The 20,312-nt window shown below is 40.0% G+C and overlaps 2 protein-coding genes across 9 annotated transcripts in view; one reads left to right on the top strand and one right to left on the bottom strand.

The window, feature by feature from the left end:
• The window catches only part of TMEM94 (transmembrane protein 94), a 75,029-nt gene extending 59,940 nt beyond the window's left edge, over positions 1 to 15,089 (top strand). For all 3 annotated transcript variants that reach the window (XM_026667432.2, XM_026667431.2, XM_026667430.2), the window contains 12 exons: positions 97 to 212; positions 1,768 to 1,867; positions 2,895 to 3,003; positions 4,001 to 4,190; positions 4,681 to 4,758; positions 6,120 to 6,205; positions 7,447 to 7,528; positions 8,347 to 8,507; positions 9,198 to 9,292; positions 9,415 to 9,508; positions 10,627 to 10,797; positions 12,602 to 15,089. In XM_026667432.2, coding sequence (XP_026523217.1) covers positions 97 to 212; positions 1,768 to 1,867; positions 2,895 to 3,003; positions 4,001 to 4,190; positions 4,681 to 4,758; positions 6,120 to 6,205; positions 7,447 to 7,528; positions 8,347 to 8,507; positions 9,198 to 9,292; positions 9,415 to 9,508; positions 10,627 to 10,797; positions 12,602 to 12,674 — 1,355 coding nt within the window. In that variant the 3' untranslated portion in view covers positions 12,675 to 15,089. The remainder of the gene's footprint in view (positions 1 to 96; positions 213 to 1,767; positions 1,868 to 2,894; positions 3,004 to 4,000; positions 4,191 to 4,680; positions 4,759 to 6,119; positions 6,206 to 7,446; positions 7,529 to 8,346; positions 8,508 to 9,197; positions 9,293 to 9,414; positions 9,509 to 10,626; positions 10,798 to 12,601) is intronic.
• A 424-nt stretch (positions 15,090 to 15,513) lies between these two features.
• CASKIN2 (CASK interacting protein 2) overlaps positions 15,514 to 20,312 on the bottom strand; it is a 109,175-nt gene continuing 104,376 nt past the window's right edge. For all 6 annotated transcript variants that reach the window (XM_026667428.2, XM_087955813.1, XM_026667429.2 and 3 more), the window contains one exon: positions 15,514 to 18,799. In XM_026667428.2, coding sequence (XP_026523213.2) covers positions 18,703 to 18,799 — 97 coding nt within the window. In that variant the 3' untranslated portion in view covers positions 15,514 to 18,702. The remainder of the gene's footprint in view (positions 18,800 to 20,312) is intronic.

Genomic DNA, 20,312 nt, shown 5'->3' with positions numbered 1-20,312 from the left:
AAATGTTGGGGAGGGAGTGCCCGGCATTAGAGATTCATGAAAAGCTGCTATAGCAGTCTTCTGTTTTCATGTTGTTGTCTTCTCTGTCCTCCTCAGTCTCCCGAGAAGATGCGGAGGGGATTCTATTGATGGAGGAGGAAGGTCACTCAGATCTTATTAGCTTCCAGCCAACAGACAGTGATATCCCCAGTTTCCTGGAGGACTGTAACAGGGTACAGTTGACATGTCCTTCCTGTCCAGAATAGATTCTCAGCAATTGTTGCAGCTTTGGATGCTTTGCATAATTGTATGCTTAATAAGTAGGGAGGAAGGTGGGAAGGTATCGAGAAGAAAGCTCTGCTTAATTTAGCGTGACTTAAAGCAATATATATATGGTACACGTTACCTAATCTAACAGTTTGCTTCCTCAAATTCCCATGGATGTATTAGCATATGTAATGGGAGATTAGAGTTCATTATGACACCTTTTATAGACTGTCCAAATAGCAGAAACCCATGTGTACCAGTGAAGTTCAAAAGATATAATAATCTGACACGAGGAAGTGATGCCAACTGGCTGCAGAATGTAGCTGTGCAACTTTTTTGGCACTAAGAACTCTGAATGTAGAGTCAAGAGAAAGTAGGCGGGGCAAAGACAAAAAGCTACATTTGATTGACTTAATTAAATTTAATTCAGTGAAGTTAATACAGCAGCTCTTTCTGTATTTAACAATATAGTTAATGATATCTCATATTGCTTTTTGTCACATTAGAAATTACAGTGCAGCATCACTGTACATCAACTCTTGGAGGATTTCCAGACATTGCAGCAAAGGAGGGTTTTTTTCCCCCTTCTGAAAATTATGTCTTGAAAAAGGAGAGTAAAAATTATTTCACTGGCTTAGAGAAAAATAATTAGCTATCTCAGTCTTGAAAATTAACTTTAATTATTCACATATACACGTGAATATATCTACAGTAAATTTTCATTATAGTTATTTTTTGTGAAGTCTTCATGACTGGGGGTTGATTAAGCATCTCAGAAGGGGCCCTTCCTAGTTCTATGGAAAGTAAAGGCAAGGAAGGAGATAAATTCTTTCAGACTTGCAAGAGTCTTTTACTATAATCTTATGGTTATGGTAAGTATTAGGAGCATTAGTATTTGGTTTCCTGTCTGGATTACCTCAAAGGGTTGACAAGACCAGAATCTAGGAAAAATGAATCTAGAACTGTTAATTTACATAAAGAAAATATTTTCTTAGCAAAGAACTTCATTCATTAAATACTTTATTAGCAAAGAACCTCATTAATGAGCCAAATATTTATTAAGATCCAAGTTCGTCTAGTTGTTAAAGCACCAGGCTAGAAACTGAAACTCTGAGTTCTAGTTCCACCTTCGCCATAAAAGCTGGTCATACACTCTCAGCCCAACTCATCTCACAGGATTATTATTATGGGGAAAATAGGAAGAGGATGGAATATTGGATATGTTCACCACCTTGAGTTATTTATTAAAAATAATAAAAGTGGAAAAGGAAGGAAGAAAGGAAGGAAGGAAATGTAAGTGGCATCACTTGAGTCTTTTTGCAAGAGATACCAACTTGATCTGGTTTATAGTTCCTAGATTACTGGATATTAGGACTGGATTATATTGCACTGAATTTGGGACATCTTGATTGATAAGAGCAGACAGTGGCTTTCTTATATATATCTGCAGAGCATCTGACTATAGGACTATGGATCTTAATAAGTTACCTTTCTTTTGCTTGTTTGCTTTGTTTATTTTAGGCCAAACTACCCCGGGGAATCCACCAGGTGAGACCCCACCTGCAGAACATTGACAACGTGCCTTTGCTCGTTCCTCTGTTTACAGATTCCACCCCAGAAAGTAAGTGAGGGTCAGGCTGGCTGGATTCTTTGTTGCTCAGATTGAAAGGCCCTATGAAAAGTTAAAGGGTGCCAATGAAACAAGAACTCTCTTTATTGGAATGTATGGATAGTCGTTTAGGAAAGACTTATGGAAGACTGGTTTTATATATGGTAACTGCAGGAAGATTATTATATGCCCAAAGAGGGAGAAATACTGAAATACCCCCAATGAAGGGATGGATAGTGAAGGTGGTAGAGCTGGCATTGTTAACAAAACAGAACTCTCTCAGAGACAGGACAATATGTACCCTGTTTCTCCAACAATACGTCCTCCCCCAATAGGAAGTCCCAGCATGTTTTATAGGCATGAAATGAAATTAAGCCCCTTCCCCCAAATTAAGGCCTATATTAAAACATGCGAAATGGGGGGGAATGGTGGGGGGGCTTGCCCTTAGGAAGTACTTTTGTTGCATACCCGGATATGGTGATGCCTGCGTTGACCCCAATACGAAGTGCCCCACCAACGCCGAGGTCAACATCCAAACCATCGCCGCCCGCCCCCACGAAGATGCAAGGGGGGGGAAAAATTAAGTCACCCCTGAAAAGATGGCCTAGCCATTTTTTCGGGGCTCAAAAAAAAAAAAAAAAAAAAGACCCGGCCTTATTATATGAGAAACATGGTATTTCTTTAAAAGATGGGAAAATTTTTAACAATTTTTTACTAGAAATGTTCAAAAATGAAATGGTGATTTCTAGATTTGACAACTGAAAAAAATCGAATAAGTGGCGGGAGGGATTATTGTAAGGTGAGGGAGGAGGATAATGAGTGTTTGCAACCTTTGTAAAGAAGGGTGGAAGTCTCATCTGTAGCTATTTTTCTTTCTTTCTTTCTTTAACGCTATTCTTTTCTATACTTTTTCTTTTCTATTTTTTTTCCTTTTCTTTATAACATTTCAGTATTTGTCTTTTACCTATATAAAAATAAAAATTAGTCAAAACAATGAAAGCTAGAGGGGTAAGTTCTTTTTTTCCTTTTCTCTTGCCAGCCATGTGTGAGATGATCAAGATCATGCAGGAGTACGGGGAAGTCACTTGCTGCCTGGGTAGCTCTGCCAACTTGCGCAACAATTGCCTTTTCCTCCAGAGTGATATCAGGTAAGAAGAAGACAGTAGCAGCCTTCAGGCTTTGATCTTCTGCCTTTGAGAAATACACTATATGACCTCATTCCTGATTTCTTTGCTTTTTGGATGACTTCTCTGCTGTTTTTCATTTCTCAGGCATCCCCGAGTCTTAAACATGACCATTTTTCTTTGCTTTGTCTCAGAGTGCATTTCATGCCTTTGAAAGTACAGTTACATGTTCTCCCTTGCAATCAATAATGGAAGACAATTGTGTGTGGTCCGATTCAGGAGAGGGCAGCCACAACTCTCAAACCTAACTTTTCTTACAGCACTGTAAGAGCATAGAGCTGAAGTTTAGCACTAAATTGATTTTTCCTTTCCTAGCCACTTCATCCTCTTTTTGTGGTCTTGAAAGCTGGGCATTACATTTCTCTTAAAGTCATGATATCTTTTGTCAGTGAGTTCTTAAAAGAACTGTTGAAGTCTAATTGTTGCCTCTCTAGTTTTTAACTGTGAGGGATGCAATATCCCGTTTGGTTGCCATGTGTATAGGCTTTTTGCCACTCTGTTAAGACAGAATGTTGCCCGGGGTGCACCATCGTGGAGGTAGTCTATAATTCCTACCCCTTAGAATCCTTAGGTATCGAATTATAACATCTGTCCTATTGCAAATCTATGGCTCCATATTATGGTGGTTTATTATGGTTTTATCTTACTTTAATACATTATTGATATGCTAAATAAATAAATGTATAGAGGAGAGTTGAAGTGTAAGGCAGTAACATCTGGGACATGATTTTTCAATGAAATTACACTGGAAAATGTAGCCTCAGATTCTGGAAGTGGTATGTAGACATGCTGATTAGTTGCCAATGACAGTGGTCCTCTTGGTTAAACACTAACATACAATCTACAATTTTCATTGTTTGCTTACAGCCAGCATCGTATTTTTTTAGATCACTTTTTATTTCATTATTTCTGCCTTTTCCCCTGTTGCATTAATCTTCCTTATGTCATATTACCTATACAGCATAGCACTGGATCCTCTCTATCCCTCTCGATGCTCCTGGGAGACCTTTGGTTATGCTACCAGCACAAACCTGACCCATATTTCTGATGAGCTCACGCCTCTTCAGCTCTCTGGCCAGCTGAATAGCTTATCCTGCTCCTTGTCTATTTGTCCTGAAGAAACAATTGGGATCATCAGACTTATAGAGCAAGTAAGTCCACTGTTCTTTCAAGAGGGTAGAACGTATCTTTGTGACATCCATCAAACTCTCGTCTTAATTATGATCATAACATATTAACGTATTAATACCTCTGCTAGCTTCTAGACTAAATTAGACAAAAGTATACTTCAAATCAATCTAGGTAAACTTCTGGTATGTTTCCCTTTACAGTATAAAGTGGTGTCTGAATATAATTCAGTAGGTTAAGAAATTTAATGGTTCATTTCTTAAAATTATTTTGAATTCTGAGAAAGCATTTGAAAGGCTTGCATTTGATTTGTTTAATTTTGATTAATTAAAAGTAGATTAATTTATTGTATTAATTGCCTTCCTCCATACCTTTTTGGAAAGAATTTGCTCTGAAAAATTGCTTCCTAATAAAAATATTGACTGTTATTGTAACAGTAGCCTCTGATGTAAGTAGTAGATTTGCTGGTTTGCTCATACGTTAATAATATCCTAAAAATGTGTTCACTTTTAGGCCCGCCATGCAACCTATGGCATACGGAAGTGCTTCCTTTTTCTCCTGCAGTGTCAGCTGACTCTGGTCATCATTCAGGTGAGTTATCTATCCTAAACAATTTCACAAAGCAGAAAAAGCATATTGGCAGAAGAATGTAGCCTCCCAGGAATCCAATAATAGACATTAGATTGCTCTAATCCTATCTAATTTGTTATTTCCTGTTTTTCCCCCCAAAATAAACATTAGGAAAATGAAAGAAACGTAGAGAGTACTTTGGAGGTAATAGATTTTAGCAATTACTTTTTAGGGGGAAAGAAGCACAGCAATGAAGGGGTATATGTGTGTATCCAGTAAGCAGATGTCTTATCTAAATTCCTCATGATCTCTCTTTGAGTTTTCCTGTAAGTGTTTTACACGGGCATAATTCAGAGTTGTTCAAGCAGAGCTATAATTGCCACTATGGGGTATACAGTATGCTACTAATATTCCTCTAAAAAGAAGTACCGTATTTGCCGGCGTATAAGACGACTTTTTTGCCCTGAAAAACACGCCTCCAATTGGGGGTCGTCTTATATGCCGGGTCGTCTTATACGCCGGCAAATAGTAATTGGGAAGCACTGCGGCTGCCAGCTGAGGCACTTTGCGCACCGTGGAAGCGAATCCCGTGAAGCTGAAAGGAGCAGCCAGCCTTCTCCCAGCTCCCAAGGAAGCGATGCTCGCACCGCCCGAGCTCCGCTGAGGTATCCGGCTGGGGCTGTCAGGAGTTGTTACCGCTGGCGCGGCTCCGCGGCTCCAGTCCGCGTTGCCTCGGGAAGGGAAAAGCAAAACCAGGAGCCGCTGCTGCCATTGCAAAGCGCAGCCGCGGCTCTTCCTTTTTGCCTTTCCCTTCCCGAGGCAACGCGGGACTGGAGCCGCGAGACGCGCCAGCGGTAACAACTCCTGACAGCCCCAGCCGGATACCTCAGCGGAGCCCGGGCGGTGCGAGCCTCGTTTCCTTGGGAGCTGGGAGAAGGCTGGCTGCTCCTTTCGGCTTCATGGGACTCGTTCCACGGTGCACAAAAGTGCCTCAAAAAAAAAAAAAGTGCAAAAGTGGAAGGCGTGCGGAAGAGGGGCGAGTATATAACAAACTATATTTTGAGTGGAAATGTTGGGGGTCGTCTTATACGCCGGGTCGTCTTATACGCATATACGGTAAATTATTTTTCTTTTGAAAATAAATAAAAGTTGATTTTGAAACCCTCAGAAATAGTCAGATCTTCACTATACATTTCTTCTTAATGATCTATCACTATTGTTGTATGTACACTGAAAGCTTATGCACCGGAGACAAATTCCTTGTGTGTCTAATCACACTTGGTCAATAAAGAATTCTAATATTCTAGAGGTCCTTGATGTTTTGTTGATTCCTCAATTTCCAGCTTTGCTTCTGATGATGCCTTTTGCTTTGTTGTATTTAGTTCTTGTCTTGCCTGGCACAACTGCCTCCCATTCTCAGTACCACTGACATATTGTGGCTTTCGTGCTTCTGCTACCCATTGCTAAGGTAAGCTATCTGTAATACCCGCCCCCCTCCATATTTTCAGATAGTGGTTTCTTTTCCTAAGTTAAGAAGGGGAAATTTAAGATATGGAATGCTGGATTTGATTTTCATATTCTAGCCACCCTATTAAAGCTACTAGAACAATTTCCATACAGCAGTTACTCTCTAATAAAGGAGAATATTTGTAACTCGGGGTTGAATTGAGGGGGTCCTTGGTGGTCTCTGAGCTCAGTAGTTTTCTTGCAGATGTTTCATTACCCAACTAGATAACATCATTAGTGCTAGAGGTCTATAATATGAGGGAGTCCTCAGTGAATGACACAGTGGGCAAATATTGCACTTCTTTGCGGAACATAAGTTAATACACTTGAACTGATTTTGTTGAGTGCCTCTATCATTGTAGACCAGGGATGGGCAACTTAAAACTACTGTAAGCCCCAGTTTGGTGGTCCTCTGGACAGCACACTGAAAGGCAAAGGAAAAATGGTAAACCTTGGTTGAATAATTTCCTGCTGATTATGGAGGGGAGGAAAAAAAGCTGTGGCAACTCTTTAGTGAGAGTTACAGTATCTTAAACCATGAATTTCTTGAAGCTACTATCCTCCACAGAAATTGTTTAAACTATGTTTGTAATGTCACAGTGTTACTGATTTGATTCTAGTGGTCCCTGGCAACTAATAACACTTAAAAATAAATTTGTGGCTTCTGATCACAAAACTTTATTCACTTTCGATGTAGAAGTAGATGGAGGGCACCCACAAAGGAGGAAGTGGTATGATGGATTGCAGTGAAATGGCAGTTTCCCAGGAAGGAAGGAACATTCTCAGGAAAGGGGCAAAACAAGCGGCAACACAGTCCCACACTGGGTCAAAGACAGATAACTAAGATTGCCACTCCTTGGAATCTCCCAGAGAATATCTGCTGGGGTGAGAATAGCCTGGCAAGATTCTGTCTATTGGTGTGAGCAAATAAAGAACTGAACTTGGGCTGGCATCTCTCTTGTTCTTGGGGGTGAGCCTGACAAGATGTCTAAACAGCTTCATATGCTTGTTGCATTCTAATGTTCTAGACCAAGGGTCTTCAGACTTGGCAAGTTTAAGACTTGTGGACTTCAACTCCCAGAATTCCTGAGCCAACATGACTTGAATTCTGGGAGTTGAAGTCCACAAGTCTTAAAGCTGTCAAGTTTGAAGATCCCTGTTCTAGACTATCTTTCACATTAATTACCTTATTATTTTTTCAAGTGTGTCCCTTCTGGGAAAGCCCCCTCATAGTTCCATTATGTCAATGGCTACTGGGAAAAACTTGATCTTCATTCCTAAAAAGGTAAGGCAATGTTTCAATTGGATGTCTTATTTGCTTGGGGTACAAGGAAACTTTACAAAGGGTTAATTGTCTAGTCAGTTGCTTATAAATGATCCCACCTTCCTTTCCAATAGATGCCTTATTGACCAGGTTCCAGCTTGTGCAAGAAATGTCTCTTAGATTTCTGGCTGGGACTAAACAAATTTTCTTTCCTCTTTTGCATCAGACAGATCTAAACCCAATTATTTATTAAATTTCTTTGCTGCTGACTCACAAACAATACAATACTTTTAAACTGTACTCTTATCATGAAATTTCCATAGCACCAAACCTCATGAGCTTCTGCCTATGAGAATGTGAAGGCAACTATGCTGGTGATGTTGAACCAAGCATGGAGGGACTGTTTCTGAACCTGGTTGCTCTGTGGATACTGATGGTTTCAAGTGTTTTTGTTTTTAACTTCAGAGGAACTTACTGCTGTGTAACGATTTTCTCAGTATGTTTGTTAGAAGTTCACATCTAATCTCTGTGGTTGATTTTCAAGGGCTCTTCTCAGTAACTGAGAAGTAACCAAATCTTCTGGACTCTATACATTGAGAAAGCCACCCAAAAAACCAGCAATGCATTTCCTCCAAATCACTAGGAAATGGCTAATTTCATCCTTCCTAGACCACAGAGCAACAGCAACCACGTGGCCCCTATGACAATCCAGTTTATTTTAAGTAGCAACCCAATTGCATAGTGGAGCAACTGGTAATTTGGCTCTTTTGCAATTGCAACTCGGCTAGTGCAAGTCATTTTCCCCACATAACCACTGGTCTTCTTGGCAATGTTTGTAGACTCAGCATTACTTCCTCTTCTGCTTCCTGTTGAAGTTCAGCCTCACCATCTGTTCCTGCTTGGCTTGTTTTGGCTACTTGCTGCAAGATTACTGTGCAAACTTCAACTCATCCCACTTCAGCATGAATGTCACAGGCTGCTTCTCCCTTGTGCTGCAAAGGTAGGCTTCAGAGATCTCTTGAAGTTCCCAAATGTAGCAGCTGGAAGCATTGTGCTGTAGGTATATGCAATGTTTAGCTGGACATTTTTAAATATTTTGTTCCAAGCTGGCATAGCCTACAATATTTTTTTCCAGAGTTAAAAAAAATTAGAAGTGTGAAGAGTCATAGAATAGATGCTTTTTCCAGGCTGTGTGGCTGAGCATGTGGGCAAAACATTAAATTCCTCGCTACTAGATACTGGTTACATTAATTCAACTCTGCTCTTTCTGGATTTCTGAGATCATCTCAGATTTAAATCTGTCAATTTCAACAAGTTGTTGAGGCCATAATTTAGTCTAGAAGGTACCTTCCTTGCATTGCAATAGTTATCATGGTTGATCAAGTAGATATAGGTGTTGTAATTTTGCCAATGCCTTCTCCTTCACTCACTCACTTTCATTCATACACACATATACACACATGGACACATTTTTCTTTCAAGAAGTTCTTGGTCACCCATTGCCTTATTATAATGCTATGTCCATGACCATCTGTGGTTGACCAGTTAATCCAATAAAAGAAGGTATCTAATTTGAATTGCAGAACCCCTATCACCTACAGATTACTCATAAGGCTCCTTCCTGATCCATTCCTTTACAAGAAGCATGTTTATTCCTTTAACATTGATCCATCCATTTTTCCCCCCCCAGTGGAGCAGAACGTCCGCCGGATTGGTTTGGAACTTTCTCCAATGTTATTCTCCTAGCCCAGAAATTTACAGCTGGAATGATTGTCTTACACATTGGTAAGCGGTTTTTAGTCCTTGCTTCATATGGTGGTAAGGAATGGTCTTGCCTGCGGTTGGGTAGATTTTACCTTACCTGCTGCAAAGCTGCAAATAAAAAACAAGTTGGTTTTTCTTTGCAGTGTTTATATCAGTCACCCATGTCCATCGTACCAAACCACTGTGGAAGAAAAGCCCCTTCACTAACTTCTGGTGGACTCTGACAGTAGTGGTTGTGTGAGTCTCTTTTCCTAATTCTTAGAAACTGCAGCTGAATCTAGTCAGCCTTTTTAACAAGTTGGCTTTGTTTTTAACCAATACTCCTTTATCATAAATACTCCTTTACTTCCTTTATATATATATATTTAACTGGGAAACAGTAAATACTTCTTTACTTCATATATATATATATATATATATATATATATATATATATATATATATTTATTTATATATTTATATATTTATATATTTATATATATTTATATTTGACTGGGAAAATTTGACTGGGAAACAGCATCACATTTCAGTCATTTTATGGATATGTGTTTCGGGAATGCCCCAATTTTCTGTGTCTCTTTTCAGATTTCTAATCATTTCCTTAGCCTTGGCACTTTTAATGTATCTCACGGTCTACACCAGCAATTCTTAATCTTATTGTATCATGGACCACTTTGAACATCTGGTGAAACCTACAGATATATTCCCAGAAACTATATGTTTAAGTGCATAACATAAAAGACATAGATTCTATAAAAAAAACAGTCAACATATGCTCAATATATGTATCAAAAATAATTTAAATAATTCTAGATAGTGAGATTTTTTGAAATTCATCCATATTTTGGCAATTTAGAGGCCACGTATTAATTACTTTGTTGTCTACATTCTTTGTTAAAGAAAAAAAATTAATTAGTGGTCAGGGAGTATAATTTTTTCCCATCCAAATTCACAAACCCTCCTGAATCTATCCATGGACACCTTAGGGCTCTCTAGTCCCTAGGGTAAGATCTCCTGGCCTACACCATCATCTTGAAGATTCTTTGTGGGTGTGTCAGGAATGGGTAACCTGTGGATCTTCAGATACTCTAAAATACAATTCCCAATAACTCCAACCATCCAATCCGGTGGTGAGGAGCTCTGGTATCTGCACTAAAACAGCACCTTGAGATTCACAGGTTGCCTCCACATGAGGTGGATCCCATTGGCTCTTATTAAAATTCAGCACCAAGGTTTCCTTCCTGCTTCTGTGTATTCCACTATGTCTTCTCTTCTGCCAGCAGCCACATTTGAGAGAAGACATCATCTCCCTTCCAAGAATGATGTTGCTCACAGATTGTTTTCTTATATTACAGATTGCTGGGCCAGGTTGTTCAGACCTTTCTGGACTTGAACCTGTGGGTGAATTTTGAGTCTCCAGTGACTTACCAAATGAATGACATTCCCATGGCCTCCTGGCTGCTGGGGTTGCTCTCTCTTGTCCTTGTGGTGATAATCAATGAGACTGTCAAACTCCACGAAATCAGGTAAGAGTAACTCACTGAGTAGTCCAGCCTTGCTTAGCATTTCTAGTACTTCAGGTATTTTGTATATATTATAAGTCTTGGAATTTGTTAAAGCAGGTAGGGAGGTACCTCCTTCCTTCTTATGTTAGATTGATAAGGAAAAAAGAAACAACATCCCTTTGTCCAAAGAATGAGTGGTGTGCATGAGAGCTCCATGTTGACACCTCCTTATGGCTACTGGCTTCTGCAGCACCTTCATACAAAACGATAAAAAAGCATTCCATCATGCATAGAAATCTTTCAGCCTTGCGAGATAGACCAGACAGGAGACATGTCTAGATGAGCTAATTCTACTTGATTGTCAGGTTTCTTTAACAGTATCTTGCAAGTCCGAAAATATATCTTACTCCACATCCCCTTTATGGCCCAAGAAACTAGGGACAGTCTCTTGTGAACCTCTTGCCCTGCCCACATTCATACTATGGGCTAAGTTGCCTAAAATGGCAACTCAGTTGCCTTTTTACCTTGTCTCACAAGGCCAATCCCATATACCATGACATCACCAAATATATCTATTTATATACGCAACATGAAAGCATTTTGGTGAAGGTTGAAGATGGGTGGCTGTTGCCCACAGTATGCCTAGTGTAGGCCAGAGCATGTGCATTGCAAACCTGGACTGCAAATGAAGTGTGTCCTGCTGGTTCAGGCTAGCTCTGCTCTTTTCGGCAATAGCCTTAAAGCCTGTATGGTATTCTTATTTCCCATTTCCCCTTCGCTCTTTGCTTCTCTTGTTAAAAAGAAAAACTCCTATTTTGCTAAAGGAAATCATTATTGTCCTTCTCCTCCTCATCCCTCTTCAAAGGGAGAATAATTTTGTGCTATTTAGCCATAGCAATGGCAATAGCTCTTAGACTTATATACCTCTTCACAATATCTTTACAGCCCTCTCTAAGTGGTTTATAGAGTCAGCCTTTTGCCCCCAACAATCTGGGTCCTCATTTTACTGACTCTGGAAGGATGGAAGGCTGAGTCAACCTTGAGCTCCATCAGGATGGAACTCTAGGCTGTGGGCAGAGTTTGCCTGCAATTCTGCCTTCTAACCACTGTGCCACCAGGTGCAGAGTTACTTAGTGTACAACAATAATTTTGTCTCATTGTCCAACTGGCGCCTTTGGAAGGTCAGGAATACATTGACAAGGATTAGGGGCAAAACAGCTGTGAAAGGAAAGGAGCATTAACCCATATCATGGAGGGAGGCCCGTAGAGGAGGCCAAGAATTCAAGGCACCCTTTGACAAATATGCAATGTGGAAATATTCTGCAGGTCATCATGATATAATTGGAAATCATTTTATTTCCAGTTATCCAAGGAAGCTTATTTAAAAAAAGATACTCGAGTCAGATAGCCTCCAAATTCTGGTGTGTATGCAGTGTGTGTATCAGATAGAACTGTTAATGCACCTTCGTTTTGGGGTTTTTTATGACTAATGGGCTTAGTTGCTGTTCTTTACTGCTGCCTTCCTTTACTGAACTTTCCAAACAAGCCTGCATGGTAACTAATGTAGTAGCTTTTTCCTAGATGAGCCATTGTAAATGCATCTTTGCATCACAGGAGATTTACTAAGGGGAAACTGCTCTTGCAGAAAAGCCTCTGTTAACTTGAAAAATTTCTGATAATTTTCCAAAGAGCTTAAAAACAGCTGCATCAAATCATGTGAATGTATAAAAAAATCTTTGAGCAATGTTCAGGGTAGCTTAGATTGTTGGAACAGCACTACTTCCTGTTGTCTTTTCTTCATGTATTTATTTTTTTCTCTCTGTAGGGTTCGGGTGCGTTACCAGAAGAGACAGAAGCTGCAGTTTGAAACTAAGCTGGGCATGAATTCTCCTTTTTAATCCCTTCAGGTTGGATGTGCCCTAGAGGGCTGCATGTCCCTTTTGTGCCCAGCCTTGTCACTTAGGAGAGAGGGAGACCAACAGCCTTACAGAGGAATCCCTCTATGGTCTGATTGAAAGGTCAGCAGGGGTCCACGCAAAGGGTTGACATTGGGACAATGACACACAGACAGCTGTCCTTGCCATTATTTATTTTGGGATCTCCTCCAGTGATGCTTCTTGGAATCTCTCGGGTTGGCATGGATCTAAGAGCAGGAAATTGTCCCTGATAACTTTTTCAGGCTCCATGATTTTAATCTTTAATTTGTCACTTGTTGACCTCTCTGCTGTTGGCTGCTTCTGTTCAAGTGTGTCTGGCTTTCCCTGTCCTGCTAGGACCTGCAAGGAAGGCCCAAAGAGGCCCTCAGCTGCAGCTGCAGCAGCAAAGTTTCCCTCTCCTAATATAGTGGTGAGACTGCCCTTTGGAAGAGAGAGGAACAAACCACGGCTGAAGTAAAGTATTGGAGAGAATTGGATGCAAAAGCGACTTGTAGGCAGGCTCTCAAATTAAACTCCCCTGGGACGTGACGTCTGTTATCCCTAACTAGCAAGCCAGGCCTTTCATCCATACGGTGAGAGCATTGATGGGGAAAGTTAGTTTGTGGGTTTCTCAGCTTGGCCAGGTGCCATATTTTCTTAACGCTCCATGCTAGTTGGCTAGATGTGGGTATGTGTGGTAATGTTTCACACACACCCTCAAGGACTGGGAAGCCACAAGAATCCATGCGAAATGGTAAACATGGAAGTCAAAGTGTCCCAAAAAAGTCGCCTGAACCAGAGCTGTGGCAGGAGTTTGTATTTCCTTCTGTGAGAGCACATTTGCAGGCAACTGTCTCCAGCTGCTTTGAATGCGTGAAGGCAGGTGACGCTGGCCGTATCTCTTCCTGCCTCAAGTCCATGGGCTGGATGGTCACTTATCAGGCCCAGCAGAGAGAGGCCTTTAGCTGAATGTCGTCCTTGCCTATACTTCACAGCATATTTGAGCGGAAGCTCGAGTTAGTGAACTTACAAACACAAAATACCTCATTCCAAAGTCATGCCCCCCGAGAAAAGAGATTTTTCTGATGGGAACCTGCATACCCCTACACCTATCTCGTTTCTTAAAAGGCCAGTTTAGCTATGAAGAGTAATTTTCTCTAAGCAGAAGGCTAGCGCCACTATGTTCTGCTCTCAGTTTACTTTCCACTTCTTCAGATTATTGTCCTATAATAAGGCTATATTGTATGATCCATATTAAGGCTGTCCCAGACATAACATGCAGGTGAAACGGTGGGAGATGCTTAAATTAAAAACTGTTTTGGTCAGATTTTGAGCTGCAGCGTAACACACCCAACTGCCATAGGTAAGGGTGAGACAATCCCAATTCATTTCTTACTGCTGTATTTAAAATTACTGATTGATTGTGACTGATCCCACAGTGCTCTGAGGGGACATTATCTTTCCATAGTGGGCAAAATGATATTCAGCTTTGCCAGGTAATAATCACAGATTGATGCCTGACAGTATTGGGACACTTTTCTGAAAAAAAGAGAAGGTTTTCTATCTGGAAGATTTTTAGAAACTTGATCTATGGTCCTCCACGTACAACAAGCAGAGTTTATTGATTTGTGACCTCTAATTGATTTGGCCTTGGGAAAAGTGATCAGTAACTTATTATTACATTTCTAAATAGTTTACTGCCTAGACATTTCCTTTTGTTCAACTTTGCTGCCGTCCACATATAGTTAAAGCCTGTCATTTTCTCAATTTATTATTATCTGGATTTCTAAGAATAATGAGGTTTGGAATATGTATTCTGGTCTACACAACCATTTTATTAACAAGCTACGATGTGGTCCACGATCTGAATCCTTTTTGGGGTTGAGTAACCTGCTCAATCCCAGGTTAAAATGCCAAGATGTGGAGAAAGGGAGGGGTTCCTTTGCTGTAGGAATAAGGATTCTCCAACAGATTTTTAAAAACCCTCTTAGGCCATTTTAATATATAACAGTGGATGAAAACCAAGTCTCCTAGAGAAGGTGCTTCCTATAATTATTATTTTTCTCTCTCTCAAAGCTAAAAATGACTTTTCTCCTCTCCTATTCTCATCTCTCCTTAGTGGTACTCAGTTAGAGTTATCCCATGACTGAAAAGCCTTTTTCATGGTGGTCTCCTGAAGAACTTGCTGCCTTTAGTCAGACAGGGCTTCAGAAAAGTGTGGGGCATCGCCTTAGGAACGAATTTCACTTAACAGTTTGTTTTTAAATGGTGTACATTTTATATTTAAGATTTTTGGGATGGGTGTAAAATAGATTTGTATTAAAACTTGTAAATTGTATAAAGAAACCAAGAGCACCTGATATGAATGGCAATAAATGATTGTCTTTGATATAGTAATGGTTTGTTTGTTTTGTTTTATTTTGCAAATCGTCTTTGGAGAACAAACTGGATAGGCTTCATTGTAGGCCACACCACTTGCTTAGCCGAGCAGAGTTCTGGAGATTGACAACATATATGGCTGAAGAGCTCTTGCTCTCAGGAATGGGGAAATACAAAGATTTTATATAGTGGAGAAAGCAGTTTTATGAGGCTTGGTATTCACCTTATAACCTCTTCAAGGATGCTCCTTAATAGAGTACCGACCTGCAGAGCATTTTCAGCTAGAGACCTATATGTTTGTAAGGTTGGTTCTTTGGAGGGAATTTTTTATTTGTGTTGTGGTTAAGTGACAACTGGCTAGGTTTGTTCTCCTCACCCACAATATTTTAAATCAAAATAACATTAATGAGATCTGGAATGAAAAGACCTCACAAAGTGGCTAATAGAACAGTTGCCTTTATTAGTGGTAGACTGTGAGGTCTGATGGGATGTGCCAGACTTTCACTGCGTATAGAAAGTTGCATGAATTTCTTTAAAGTTATAAAGCCTTAGTAAGACCACACTTAAAATACTGCATCCAGTTTTGGTCGCCATGTTACATAAAAGATGTAGAGCCTCTGGAAAAGAATGCAGAAAAGAGCAACAAAGATGATTAGGGGGCTGAAGGCTTAAAACATATGAAGAACGGTTGCAGAAGTGGTGAAAAAAAGGACTAGGGTAACATGAGAGCAGTGCTCCAATATCTAAGGGGCTGCCACAAAGATTTGCTATTTACCAAAGCCCCAGAAAGCAAAACAAGAAACAATGGTTGGAAACTAATCAAGGGAGAGAAGCAATCTAGAGCTAAAGAGAAATTGCCCGACAGTGAGAACAATTAATCAATGGAACAGGTTGCCTTCAGAAGTTGTAGGTGCTCAATCACTGGAGGCTTTTTAAAGAAGAGACTGGACAACCATTCATTTGAAATAGGGTCTCCTGCTCCTCCAATGTACCTTCCAAGTCTCTTATTCTGTTAACATGCTGAGTAGAAAGGGCCTATTTCTTCTCTTTGGCAGCTCCTTTTGAAATGTTTTACACACTCAGACCTGAGAATTTGTATATTACACTGTACCTGAATTGTAAAGTCAGCACTCATGGTTTATGGTCTCCAAAGAAAACTTGTAAAGTCCCTTAAGCTCCATCTGCTAACACTAATAATATATTCACACAGTCAATTCATCTGAAAGCAAAAAAGGCGACTCAGCCAGCCAGGCAAGGCCATCAAAAGGGAAAATTATTTCCACTGTTTAATACCATCAAATTGTAAGGTGTGTTAGTGGAAAACAATAAGCCATGATTAACACTTAACAAGATTTAAACTTTTTAAAAATGTCAGATGTTCTCATGAAGTAATTTCCCCATCATTTGCTACTCCAAGGCCGGTTAGACTCAGCTGCATCCATACATAATTTACACAGCATACAATATATTTAAAATAAACTACGAGTTCTTTAAAAATAAGCATTCTTTGAAAGAGCAAATAAAAAAACCAAACAGACTGGGATAAGAAGAAAGAAAAGCATTTTACTGCCTCCTAGTGGCTCAGACAGTAATGTGGTTCCACCCAGATCATAAAATACAACAGATCTTTGATTAGTAAATATATAACAAACCCACATTTTAAAAATATATACATATCTTTAAATTTTTTTACAGTTATCAATAGTGGGGGGGGGAAAACGAGCTTTGCAAGTCAGTAAAGTGTGAAATGTATAATCTATTTAGAAAAAAAGTTTTATAGGGAGCCTTTTTGAAAAGTGCCACTAGTTGCAGCTATTATTCTTACAGCCCTAGTAGTCAACCAAAGGCTGACTAATCCACTTGACACTGGATAAAAAGAGTCAAACATGAAGAGAAACTAGACCTAGGGCAAAGAATGGCTAAAGGGCTCCTTTGTCTTGCCAGTCCTATTTACTATTTTCCCTCCCCCTTTTCATTTCCAAAGAAATCAAGCACTTGCCTTTTGTGATTCATCACTGAGAAAAGGGAGAATTGTGCTTTCTGGGTTCTATCAGCAGAGGGCTTCCTAGCAATGGAGGGAGCCCCTTACCCTCCTGGTAAACCCTTTAAGACCAGCAAAAATCTTCAAAAGGGAGGGCACTGTCATGGTTTCAGGCATAACTTCTTTTTTAAAAAAAATCTTGGCTATAGTCTGTAGCTTATAAACAGAATTTGTGTGCAACTTCTCCCTTCTCTCACTTCAAAGAAGATCATCTCTGAAATACAGTAGGGCAACATAGCCATAGCTTGGCTCTTGTCTTCTAGGTTCTTGTCCGTGAGTTTAATAATAAGCTTATAGGCACTCTTTGAGCTGGGGAAAGGACTAAGAAGGGCAGTTTTGCAAACATTTGGAGCCCAAATTCTGCCGTTTTTCATTTCCCTAAAAAGGCAACAGCTCTAATTAGCTGTCAAAAGTGTTTTGTTCCCTGCAGAGAAGAACACCGTAAGTGAAAAAAAAATATCACTTAATATAGCTACACAACAGAAACTCAGTTGGCGTGTTAGCATATTTTTATAATCATTATCACTAGGGCAGGGGCCCCCAACCTTTTGGGCACCAGGGACCGGTTCTGTGGAGAAAGGTTTTTCCGTGGACCTGAGGAGGCATGGTTTTGCATGCTGCCTGCGTCCCACTGAAGGGGCTTTGCTTGTTTGCACAGACCGGTTGCTGGCATGCTGTGGTCTGGTGCCAGGCCACTGACCAGGGGTTAGGGACCTCTGCACTAGGGGTTTTGCTAAACTAGTTGGTATTTCTCTCACAGAGTCTACTGAAAGTGGGGGAAATGGAAAACAAGGTTCTCTTCTCTGCTCTCTGGTCTTCCAGCCCCATATATTGCATAAGTCCAAACGATTTGGGAATGGTCAAGTAGCTTTCAGTTCTTCCCAAAACATTTGCTTTGAAATGTTGTGTGCAATTTTTTTTGTGAATCACAGCCTATGGCATGTACTTTTTGAACAGAAGGAGATTTAAAGCCCACTGGTTATATAGTGTTTTCTGTATTTATATGCTGAAATGGCCTCAGGGATTTGCCTTGTTCTGCAAGCTGCCAACAATTAACCAGTGAACCACTATATCTGAAGAAATTGACACAATGCTTCTACTATTGAAATGACAAAATCCACAAACAAAGAATAAGTTCGTTTTGAGAAGAAATGTAGGTCTAAGTGGCGGGAGGAGACATTTTGAGAAGCTCACAGTGACACTGATAATCTTATTCCACAATTAGCCTGAGTAGAGATACTTCTGCCCCTTTACAACTGCAGTGTGGTGTGCACCATTAGTTCATAAGGCAGCACAGTTGCTCTGGTGTATAGGTAGAAACCGAGTCAATCTGCATTGGAGTGCTTGCTTCATCTTGTGTCAAAGCGCTAGAAAGCACCAGAGCATAAGTAGCTATTTGGGGGTGGTTTCCAGCTGGAAGTGAAGATCTGGGAGCCTCTATCCAGCAAAACATGTCGAGTAAGCAAGATGCTAAAGTGCAGGAGGAGAAACTAGAAGTACTTGTGAGACTCATCTCAGAGCTTGTCCACCTGTTATATATGTCAGGTTAGAAGCGGGAACCTATTATAATGCATGCCGAGAAGCTGGTGCTCAGTCCAACATGGCATCCAGCTGCTCAGCTAGGTCGTTGAACATGTTGCTGATGTCTTCAAGAATGTTCTTGGCTGAGTGTGTTGTCCCATAGCAGCTGCAGAAGAAGAAGAGAAATACCAAATGAATGCAGGGTTTGAACAAAATTGACAGGTCGAATTTTGTGGGAGCTGAAGATCATTTCATTCACACGCTTGATACAATTGCTTATCCTTCTTAATAGGAATGTCTTCCCCAAAATGGACTGCTTTCATACTCATGATAATTATATTTTATAGCCGTTTCAGTCTTTAAGGTGCTGCTGTTAAATTTCTGTACATTTTTCAGATTAAGAACACCTAGACCAATTCTTCCATCAGAGAGAGAGAATAGAGATGAATCTGATCTTAGAAGGAAGCTGCCAATTATTATTTAATTTAGTGGTGCTGGAGTTTTATTCCTAGGATTTTCTATCTTGTCCACCTATCATGGACAGGCTTTGGATAATATGTACCTCAACACAGAGGAGCAATGTGTGTTTGTCTGAAAGAAGAAAATAGGAAAAAAATGCAGGGCTGAATATGTTGGATGTTTACCTTAAGTTGCATCTTTGAATATATTATAAAATATATCCACGTATGGAAAGTTTTTTGAATGTGCCAAAAATGGCAACTTATATTTTGAAGTACAAAGCTCGTGTACTTGAATGAGTTATATTTGCAGTTTACCCTTATCCCCAGATAGCTCACAAGACAGTTTATGGGGGAGGGGGGGAATTAAAAATATATAAAAACAATTAAACCACAAGAAGCAGCAAAAGTAATGGGTACTTTTAAGCATTTACATCAACTAACAGGTTTGGCTCCTGCTCAATTCCTCCTTAGGCACATGCAGGTAAGGCAAGTTTACTCATCTCTAATGATCTAAGTGCGAGAGCCCACTGTAACTACATAGCCAAAAAGGCATTAAGAGTTATTAACCTAATCCTACGTAACTTTTTCTTTGGTAATATCACACTACTAACTAGAGCATACAAAACATTTGCTAGACCAATACTTGAATACAGCTCATCAGTCTGGAACCCGCATTACGTATCTGATATTAATACAGTTGAGAAAGTCCAGAAATATTTTACAAGAAGAGTTCACTCCTCTATTCATTGCAGAATACCTTATGCCACCAGACTTGAAATTCTAGACCTAGAAAACCTAGAACTACACCGCCTTCGGTACATAAAATTATATATTGCAATGTCCTACCTGTCAATGAATACTTCAGCTTCAACCATAACAATACAAGAGCACACAACAGATACAAACTGAAGGCAAACTGCACCAAACTTGATTGCAGGAAATACGACTTCAGCAGCAGAGTGGTCAATGTTTGGAATACTCTACCTGACTCTGTGGTTTCTTCCCCAAACCCCAAAAACTTTAACCTTAGACTGTCTACTATTGACCTCACCCCTTTCCTAAGAGGTCTGTGGGGGTGTGCATAAGTGCATCAATGTGCCTACTGTCCCTGTCCTATTGTTTCTTTTTATTTTTCCTATATGTATCCATTTCATGTATTCATAACTATGTTTATACTTATACCTGTTATCTTATAATCGCTTGACAAAATAAAAAAAA

This window comes from Notechis scutatus, chromosome 2, assembly GCF_049901735.1.
Source record: "Notechis scutatus isolate UNSWTSFEM ecotype Mainland chromosome 2, rNotScu1.2, whole genome shotgun sequence".
Lineage (NCBI taxonomy): Eukaryota > Metazoa > Chordata > Lepidosauria > Squamata > Elapidae > Notechis > Notechis scutatus.
The sequence above is the reverse complement of the archived record's forward strand: the minus strand, read 5'-3'. Positions and strand labels throughout refer to the sequence as shown.